The sequence below is a fragment of the Dipteris shenzhenensis genome, chromosome 23, assembly GCF_047967505.1.
Source record: "Dipteris shenzhenensis isolate YYH24624 ecotype China chromosome 23, Dip_SZ_1.0, whole genome shotgun sequence".
In the NCBI taxonomy this organism is placed as follows: Eukaryota; Viridiplantae; Streptophyta; class Polypodiopsida; order Gleicheniales; family Dipteridaceae; genus Dipteris; species Dipteris shenzhenensis.
The window spans coordinates 10,580,841-10,591,669 of record NC_141618.1 but is presented as its reverse complement, the minus strand read 5'-3'; the positions used below and the strand labels follow the sequence as shown (position 1 = coordinate 10,591,669).

The 10,829-nt window shown below is 42.9% G+C and overlaps 1 protein-coding gene across 2 annotated transcripts in view; it reads left to right on the top strand.

Moving 5' to 3' along the window:
- Positions 1 to 5,636: 5,636 nt before the first annotated feature.
- The window catches only part of RECQL2 (RECQ helicase L2), a 176,407-nt gene continuing 171,214 nt past the window's right edge, over positions 5,637 to 10,829 (top strand). For both annotated transcript variants that reach the window (XR_015543197.1, XM_087394163.1), the window contains exons 1-2: positions 5,637 to 5,803; positions 7,569 to 7,804. Coding sequence is in view for 1 of the 2 variants with exons in the window: in XM_087394163.1 (XP_087250289.1) it covers positions 5,734 to 5,803; positions 7,569 to 7,804 (306 nt within the window). In the remaining variant the exon portion in view is untranslated. The remainder of the gene's footprint in view (positions 5,804 to 7,568; positions 7,805 to 10,829) is intronic.

Genomic DNA, 10,829 nt, shown 5'->3' with positions numbered 1-10,829 from the left:
CCCAATTGTTGAAATTCCTCTTGAGAGAGTACACATTTGTGCGCTTCATGCTATTGTGAGAATAATTGAAAAGTTGGTGCATTTGTACATCGTTGATGCTTACAACTTGAAGCCCCAATAAGAGAGTGAGGGGATTATTGCAAGAATTGAAAAGGTTCTTTCAGATATGGGACTACACTCTGGGCAAGTAAAGATTACAAAAGATGAGAAAAGATCTGGAAAAATAGGCAATGTTCCTTGTAAGCCCAACTTTGGTGGTGTCAAGGCTTTAAAATTCCTTTCTATGAAGAAGAAGAATGACAAGCTCAAATGTGCTAATGAGTTTGATGTATGGAGAAAGTTACACAATGCTTGTTGTGAACGAGGGGGAAGGGACAAAAAGATTGGAAAAGGCTCGAGTGTGGTTATCTCTTGATAGCTTGCTACCTTTACTACTACCAAAGAAATGGCTCAAAGATGATGATGCATAGTGTTTCATCAATGTTGTGAATGGCTTCAGCCAGAATATGGAGATTGCTTGGGGAAAGAATCATTTCACACAATACATGGTAATCTCTAACTTGGACATTGAGATGTTCATATTTAATGGTCCTATACTTACTAATTTGTGTTTCTATTTGGTAGCACAATTTATACGCTCATGCATCATACATGGCATGGAATTATGGAAGCATCGAAGTGTGGTCCACTCAGGGAATGGAAAGATAGCATTGGCAAGCACGTTGTGCATATAACAGAGCGATCCAACATGGGGGTGGTAGAACTAAGTTAAGCCCGATTGTTCAATTGGTGCAATGGTGGTACAGGCGTATCGAAATAAGAGCAGCTATAATACTAGTATATAAAGAGTCCTTAGTGTCCCATGCAGTGTAAGATGTTAACATGAAACATAGAAGAAAAATATACAACTCATCAAATGCAAGACAAAATCATGCAAGGTGGTGTCCAACTCATCATAAATAGGGGTGCATATGGGTAGAGGCAGATGAAAATGATAGTGTAGACTCGTCCAATGCGGATGCCCATGCATAAGTTTTAGAATTTCTTTGTAATTTTAGTTATGTAATATGTAGTAAAGCCAACGTATAATGGCCATGAATTGCAATACAAATGGGAAATTTTGAGTTATTGGATGTTAATTATAAGTTTTTAGCTCAAGGTTGCACCAATTCTAATTTTTTTAGAGTTTATATTAAAAACGAGTATTTTTAAATATTAGGGTTTTGGGCCCTATATAAAAGAATGGGCCCTCATTTTCATTTCATTGTTTGAAGATCAAGGCACCAAGGAGATTGGAAGAGCAAGACCCACATCCAGACTCAGAGACAGCGAACAAGAGCCCTCCTCCTCTCCCCTCGATGATCCCTTGCTGAAGGGAGAAACTATAGTTTCAAAGGCCAGAGAGACAACCACAGAGGGAGCAAAGGGCAAGGCCACAAACAGAGGGACAAAGGAAGCTCCAAGAGGATCAAGACTTGGAGAGCACAGAGGAGGAGCACGAGGAAGAGCAATAGCAAAGGACAAAGTAGAGGACCAAGACAAGAGAAGAGGATCAGTATCCATACCCACGGGGGAGAGGATACCCACCTCTAGGCCCACAAGGGAGAGGACACCCACCTCTAGGTCTAGGGCAAAGAGGCCCTCCTCATCTAGGGCAAAGAGGCCCTCCACGTCTAGGGCAAAGAGGCCCTCCTCCATTGAGGAGATACAGGTTCAAGCCAAGGACCATGGCACTTCGAGAAATAAGAAAGTTTCAAAAATCTATTAATCTGTTCACCCTAATGGCAAGCTTCGTGAGGGTGGTAAGCAAGGTCATGCAAGACCTCAAAAACAGTCCCATGTCTTAGTATTACAGGCGTGGAATTATGGAGGCTCCATGCCGTATTTCAAGAGATGCTTTGCTTGCCTTGTAGCATGTAGTTGAGGCCTACCTGGTAGACCTCATGGATAACACCCAGCTGGTTGCAATCCACAAGAAAAGGGTCACTATGACTGCAAAGGATATGCACTTCATTGTGCATCTTAGGAAGCCCAAGGGCACTAGTTAGGGTTCAATTGGTGTACTCTGCCTTTGGGCATCACTTTTAGATCCTCCTCTTTTGAATATAATAAAGTGTCCTTTTTTGCATCGTCTTTGTATCTACAATCTCAAATTTATTTTCATTGTATTTGCAATCTACAATTTACTTACATGTGATTTAAAACAATAAATAATATTTTGCCTTTGTGTTTGCAATCTCAATTTACTTACATGCAAAATGAAATAATATTCAGTAAATCTCAATGGAACATGCAAAAGGAAATAATATTCAATAACAAACAAGAAAATAAATTGAAATTTGTATTCTTTATTGACTCAGAGTGTTATTGCAAAGAACCTCCACTTTAGGGCACACGTTACTCTAGCCTATGCTTCTTTTTGCTTGGTTCAACTCCCTTTTTAGCTTGTTGAAGAAGAGAGGGTTGCACAATTTCCTTTTCTATGACTTGGGGATCTGTAACACCAACTAGCCGTGCAATCACTATGATGCTATGGAGAGGTCCGGATTGTGTTTTTGAGAACAAAAATAAAGCTACATTATGCCTAATCAAAACAACACGATCCACAGTAGGACGGCTAGCCCTCATTTTCACCATCCACTAAGGACCGTGAACTTCATAATATTTAACTTTCCATGTGGCAATAATTGTTGATGGAAGACCAAAATGTGCTGAGCCACTCTATTGATGTAGTGGCCAATTGAAGCCATCCCCCCACTAGAAGATCCTCTGGTTCCACCCTTGCATCCAACATATTTATTAATCCACAAGATATCTTGCAACCAACATATTACATCAAAACCCTAAACCATGATTTGTGATTATATAAAATTAAGAAAACATGGATAAATAAGGATTATGGTTTTCTCACATAGGAAAAATCAAATGTTAAAAATATCAGCTCCAAGGCTTATTTTCCATTAAAGAGTAAAAAACCCCCTGTAAGCCCTAAAGCCAATATCGTGCACTGGTTAGTGCATGATGTTGGCTTTAGGGCTTACAAGGGGTTTTTTACTCTTTAAATCATGCACATGGAAAATAAGCCCTCACTGGCCTCTTGGACCTGATATTGTAAACAGTTGATTTTTCCTATGTGAGAAAACCCTAATCCTAACTTTGTCCCCTATTGGTTGAATAAAAACCTAAACTTGATTTTGTCTCCTATGTGAGAAAACCCTAAACCTAAATTTGTCCCCAAGCGGAGTGTCAGGGGCAAGTGGGTGGGGATGTGTGAGTGGAGAGTTCAATTTATTCAATTTCGACTAGTAGGGAATAAAAAATAGGGTTTAGGATCTAGGAAGCAAAACCCAACAAATTTTTTTCTTTTAAACCCAGGTTCTTTTGTAGTAGGTTTATGAATTTTCGGCCCAAAATATGCCCTGGAAGCATGATATCTGACATCGTGCGACTAGGGCCTACTTTTTGTAAACGTTGGGCCCTAGTTGTACGATCTTGGATTTAGGCCTTCTAGGGCATATTTTGGGTTGATAATGCATATATCTAGCTAGTATACTTGCAAGATAACATGGGTTTAAAAGAAAATAAATTTGTTGGTTTTTGTTTCCTAGATCCTAAACCCTATTTTTTATTCCCTACCAGTTGAATATCCAACATGGATTTTCCTTGTTAAAATGGAACCTAGAATTATACAGATGATATTGAATCACATGATGAAGTTGGCAAAGCTACATACCTTTTTTGCCTCATCGTGACGGTGTCAACTACAGTGTCCTAAAGTAGACTCCCTTTTGCGGTTAGCCTTGAACTTCATGCTGGCTTGAGGTGCCAGCTTCTTCATCTCTCTCCCTGAATAACACCCTCTGCAAATTCATAAACTGCTCATCGGATATGTCGTACACTGGTGTGACATACTCGAGTGCCTTCTGTGTTTGTTGAATTGCCTCCAGATAGATGAGGCTCAAGTCATCGAAGCGTGCAATCTCATCGATTACTCGATCGACTAGAGCATTAAAGTCAATGACATCATCAAAGGTTTCATTTGAGAGCCGACATAGCACCTCATCCTCTCGAAGACCAGTTTCTTCCATCACCTCCAATAGGGTAATGTATTTCTCACCCTCAATCCTAATTGGATCAACTGAAGTAAGGTGTGGCTTGGTTGCTACCTCATCTAGATTATAGGTGGAGGATGGATATGCATGAGTCGGATATGATGAATAAGATGACATCGCTCTCAACTTACTCCTCAGTAGCTAGGTTAATAGCATGCTCCTCAAGTTCTATGACTAGGTCTATGTCATCTCTTCCATCACTTGTTGATGGACTTGCTCCACCACTTGTGGATGCAGAAGGACCCTCAGGCTATTCGCCAACATCCTCATCAAACTTGCTGATTACAAGGAGAACGGTAAGGGTCTCTTGATCAAATAAATTGGGAAAAATGAATCATCCCCGATGCGAATAGCGTACTCCTGGAGAGAGACATGGACATTATCCATGGCCCTACCTAGTGTCTTCTTGAAGTTAGCACTTTGGTTAAAAGAGCTCAAAATATCCAATGAAACCCATTGGTGAGGAGAGTTAGCAATTGTGACAGATTGCCCATGGATAAGTTTATCCAAAAACTGAAAACATACTATCCTAATCAAATTTTTTACAAGCAAGAATTGTAAGATGTACTCACCGATTCTAATCTACAGTACTAGCCTTTTTCATATGGCACAATGAACATTGAGTCATAGAAGAAGATCTCGTCTTTTTTAATTCTGATGGTGTGCGACCTTCATACTGATGACTCCTGATCTCAGCATGGAGGACATGCAATATCCCTGTTACGCATGCTGCAGGCTCCCACTCTTTGTAAGTAGATGGATATAAATTTATAAAACAAATGCAAGGCATAAGGAGGTTGTGTCAAAGTACCTCAATAAATGCCAATACTTTAAAATGCAAATGAATTGTAGTACACTTTGAAAAACTTACAATTGGGCCTATGATATGGAATGCATGCATTCGGATGCACGTATATGTCTACATGGGTAAAGACATGCTAAATATATACTTGCGTCACTATGTTACTGCCATGAGAAATATCAAAAGCTAAGATTCTTCCCTTCCAATGTTTGGAGATGTCCATTGCATCCTTCCGACCCACTTTATAGCACTCCTGTAGAGTTGAGGAGCCCTTTTACAGCACAAGGTATTTTTTTTGCTTGTGCTCATTCTCACTAGTCATAACTAAGTCATTGAACAAACCTCCATGGTCCAAGTAACTTTTAATCCCAATAGTTCACGGAACCATTGACCTCACAACTCAGTATTTTGCTGGGAAAATAACAATGACATTCAATTTCACAAAACTAAGAGCCTTATGTCAAGGAGGTGAAAAATAAGGGAAATAGCTATTTTTGTTATGCTGGCAAATATACTAGCGAAAATAGAAGGGAAATAGAGTGGGACCAAGGGAAATAGCACCCCATGCTCTAGACCTATTTCCCCTACCCTTGAGAGCTATTGATGTGACATTTCCTTATAGCCCTCTCTAGTTCCCTTGGATCATTATGTCATGAGGCTCTTCTAAGGAAAAATAGCCATCATTATTTCCCTCCTCATGACATAACAATGTGTAAGGCCTTAAGAAAAGACGCCTCTAGAGTCTACACTCGGAGTCTGAGAGGTGCAAAATAAATGCACTTGATGACATAAGGAATACGACTTTAGTTCTTCTTTGCAATGGGAGACACCGAAGGAGTCCTAGATGAACAACTGCGTTTGGTGGACGCCGAGTTGAATCAAGTTCAAGGTGGACATTTCTTCCTTTCCTAAAACCGTCGTTACTGTTTCGCTTGGCGTAATGCAAAGTGAGCTTGCCAGCTTTGTACTAATTCTTTTTTCGAGGTCTCATATGAGACGTTGAAGGAGTAAAAAATTGACTGAGCTCACACCGACACTGACGTCGATTTTATATCTCTATGCAGAGATTATAAATTGCATAGAGCTTGGCCTTTTAATGGATTATAACCGAGCTACCCTTTGATGGCGGTTTTGTACTAAACTGCTTTTCATTCCCTCTCAAAGTGTAATCGTGAAGGACCACATTATCTGAGCTCTAACTTTGACCAGAATTTGGAAAAGTATCTCAATCACGAATATGCTATTGAAAATGGGGTGCATGATTGCAATGTCGCATGGATTTATGTCCTCGACTCATATTTTTTGTGGGGAGGCATGGGGGTCTGGCTGGTAATCTGCAGCTGTTGGGTGGCTCAATTTACCTCCTTATACTGCCTTTTGTTACCGAGGTCTTATTCTGAAGACAGCCCTGGGTTGAAATTGTATTTGGTTCTGGATTTTCCCAACTCTTGTTTACACTTTTATGTTGCATTGGATCCCTCATTCCTTATTGCTGCACAATTATCTGGACGGTCTTCTATATCCATACGCCATTTCGCTAGTCATTTACTGTCCTCATACCATGTCCTTTCTTGAGGGGAAAGCTCCATGTTTGTTTGTGTCTCACCTTAAAATGTATAGAATAATTCTCTGGGAAGAACATATGTATAGAATAAACTGGCATATAAGGCCTTTCCCTCCATTGGAAACACAGTCCAGGGAATATATAGGATCGTATATGCAGCTTGTACAATGGTCCAGGGAATGTCATCTTAGCCAGTCCTTGCTAGGTGTAATGGAGTTTATGGTTTTTCTGGGTGAGTATCATGGTGTAAAATTGTGTATTCGTTTTCCTTTCACAAATGAGGTTGGGTAGGTTGCTGGGTCTATCTACTCATATGTTCTTTCTGGTATGAGTAGACATGCCTTATGTCTTTTATCGAACAGAAAGAAACTAAAATGAAATAATATGTGTTCGCAAGCAAGAAAGTGGACTAATTTTTTGTTGGCATATTCTTGAAGTGCTAGTCTCGATCATGACCGAGCCTGCCCTATCCTCCAGTGGAAATTCAGCTAGGAGATTTTGGTTCAAATGGATCATGTGTGTGTGGGTGTAGGAAAGCGCATGTGTGAAGGATCTGCACAGTGGTGCAGACCCATGGTTGGGTATTGAAGACATGAACGGGGATGCCGTTTTAACTAGTCTTTGCTATTGGCGAGGTCAAAACTGAACTGTTTATTTGAATTCCAGGTTTTGGTTGGGCATGTTTTTACATTCATCTGGCTAAATGTTGTGGCAAATCTCACCTTGTGAAGTTTCTGTCCAAGTTCTGGCTTACTGATATGGTGCTACCACTTTCTCTGTGTAGTGGTGTCCTGCCCTATCAGCCACATTTCCCATAAATTATTTATTGGTGAGAGGCAAAGATTAATTAATCTTGTCGTTGCAAGCAATTGTAGCCCTGATAAAGGGAATGCAGATTACTTTTGATTAGGCTTCTTTTAGGGTACTACTTCTAGTGCATCATAGCTCTGATTTCCTGAGTCAGTTTGCGTTCAGAGTATCGATTTTTTGCCTGTGGTTGAAATCGCTTTTGCTTAAAGTTAACATCTGTGGCACATCGCAAGGGAACACTTTGCACAGCTGCTTAAAATGTTGTTTGTCTAACTTCCAGATCAGATAAGCTATTTGCTTGAGCGTCAGGAAAAGCTTTTGGAACAGAAGGCAGAGCTGCAGAGCTTACTTAACTCATGTAAAGTTGATGGGGGAAGTTACAACCCAGGTGGGCTGAATGATATAACAGAGTATTCTGAAGAGCAATGGGCCGGGTCATTTCCATGGGACAAGGATGCTGACAGTATTCGTCTAAATGTGTTTGGTATTTCTTCTTATCGTACCAACCAGCGTGAAGTAAGTTCTTCTGCCCATGCTGCATTTATAAAATGTTTTGAATGTTTGGGTCTCATATCTTAAAAAGGTTTCGTTAGTAGGCTTTTTTTCCAAAAACAGCTGCCACCTGGATATCCAGATTTTTTGGGTGCAAATTTGCATGTAGACTGCTCCATCTATAGAATTCTTGATCATTCTTGGATCAGTACAAACTATTCGGAAAGGAACTGTAGAAAAAGAGAGACAAAGATGTGCCTAGGATAGCAAGTTACTGTGAAAATATCTCGTAGATCTGCATCCATTGAGCCGTCTCGTGCTGTGGCGGGGGCGGGGGACGCGGTCTCCTTGATCTCTGAACTCTCTGGGCTATGTCCAGAGTGACTCCTCATCTCTGTCAAAGAGCTGTGATAGGTCAGACCTCGATAGAATGTGCTCGGGGCAATCTTTGTCTCACGCATGGTCTCTGCGTCCCTCTCCCGATGGCACTGTGTCGGCTCTCTCTGCTGATTCAAGCTGCCCTCATATCTCCTCTTCTACCCCGTTGTGTCTTGGAGCTGACTCAAACCTATAGAAGTTATGACGTGAGGCTGTGTCCGGTCAACCTCTACGTCCTGTGGTCTAGCCGCCTCCTGCTGCTCTCTGTTCTGTCGCGGTAGTGTCTCCCTATGCCGGTGCATCTCCATCAGATAGAGCCCAATGCAGACCTGGTCATGGAAATGGATAAGTCGTGATAGTGGGCCGAAGCCACTCCCCTCCAAGTAGAGACAGTGGTAGCATCCCCGGAGTAGGCTGGACAAGTACAAAGAAAATGCTCCTTTGAATCGTCCCTAGTGTGCATAACATGCATACCCTATGCTCTTTGGGTATACCCGCAGCTCTCCCTACCTCGGTCCTCAACTGATGGGATGAAACCCGCATCTGTCCAATGGCAATCCTCGGTGCATGTGAGACACCTCTGTCCTTGAGGTACTGGGGTCTGATGATGAATCCCTCCTTTGATGCTCTCAAGAAGTGGTCGTGGTAGAACTGCATCTTGGTGGGGAGCTCTTGGTTCCCTCCCGAAGTCTGAGATCTATGGAGCTAGAGGAGATCTAACCATATGATGTGGTTGATCTCATCTCGTGGGATTGACTCAGGAGGCGCATCCATGCTGTACTGAAAGGGGGGGATTCTCTCCATCTTCACTAGAGAGCCATCACTGTACTAGGCTTCGGTTTTTGAGTCCCAGCTCCGTGACTGACTTGATTCAGTTTGTACTTGATTGATTGATTCTGATTATCATGACTATGATCACTAAGTTTTTGCTAGTATAGATTAGTACTCAGCAAGGGCCCTAGCACGCCCTTTGCTCCAGCCCATTGAGGCATGTATGAGTCTATTTTTTGTGTGCACTTTGTCCCAGAGGCCCATGAGGCCTCCCACGGACGTTAGTATCTCTCTCTCTCTCTCTCCCCCACCCCCCACCCCCCCATCCCAAATCTTCAGTTCCCATTCTCTTCCCCCCTTCCTCTCATGATTTGAAGGTCAGCCTAGGTAAAACCAAGGTCATGATCTTCAATACATCTCGAGCTATCATGCGTAAGGAGCAGTTCACATTTGCGGGGTCATTTGTTGAGATAGTTTCATCATACACTTATCTTGGGGTTATCTTCTCCGGATTGAGCTTCACTATGAGACCCGCGATGCAGGCACGCTTGAGTAGAGGGTATGCCTCATTGGCCAGGCTAGAGAGGTAGTGCTTCCGCTCACACTTTCAGGATCCACGCACCAAGGGGTTGCTTTTTGACTCCTTGGCTTGCCCAACGGGGATGTACGGCAGCGCTTGTTGGGAGCCAGACTTGTCGGATATAGAGTGGGCCCGTGTGGAGCGGCTACAGGTTCTCATGCTATCACAGATGATTCATGGTAAGTCATCTGTTCCTCACCAGATCATTCAGGTTGAGTTTGGGTCACCCCCTTTACAGCTAGATGCTGCATTTCAGGTCATCACATATTTGTACCGAGTTAGGGAATATGGGGATTATACCTCGGGGCGTAGCAGGCTACCATGGATAGCTCTATCCTCTTCTATGGCACTTGCAGCAGGAGGAGATCAGAGGTGCTGGTATGCACGTACAGAGAGATGGTTTGAGCGACTGGGGCTCCACATGAATAGAGTACCTCCCTTCCAGTATAGCATGGATGCTCCGTTCTCTCCCCTCTTATCACACGAGGTCAATCAGGTTATCCGTGAGGATCTACTACAGCTACACACTTTTCGGACCTGGTTGGAACCGAGTGAACTCCCAGTGAAGCTGAGCTTCTACAGAGATCACTTCTTACATATCACAGCGGAGGGTTTCATTGACCCACCAGGATACACACAGATTCACCTACCCCACTCGATGAGGATCTCTCTTGGGCAGTTCCGAGTCTCTTCACACAGACTTCGCATCGAGAGCGGCAGAGCAGAGCGACTACCTAGGGAGCGGCGCATATGCACACTATGTGACATACAGGAGGTTGAGACAGAGGAGCATTTCATCTTCAGGTGTCCTGTGTACTATGAGATCCGAGGACGTTTCCACCGCCTCTTCAGAGATAGTTATGGGATTTTAGCCCATTTCCTCTCGTACCTAGACCAGCGGTGTTTGGCAGGTTTCATTCATGAGGCACTTAGACACCGCGAGAGGATACTCCGAGCACAGAGACAGGAGCAGACTTCTTCCTCGGTTGATTCCTCTCAGAGCTCTATCACGGAGGGGCTGTTTTTAAAAACCATGATCACAGCATTGATTTGCGATGCATCTTTGATAACTTTTGAATATCAACTCAAAACCTTTCTTTCAGCTAGATCACATGGACCCCAACGAGACGAGGCCTCAACATGACCGTGACCCGGAGCCCGTGACCCGACAGCTTAGACAGAGGGTCGACACACATATCACACTTGGAGACATCCCCTTCTTGTTTAGAGTCAGAGCCCGACTGACGGGGGTCACAGTAGCCCTGGTTAGACACAGAGCTACAACTAGGAGACGTGCCAGGACCGCACCTCTGAGTGGCC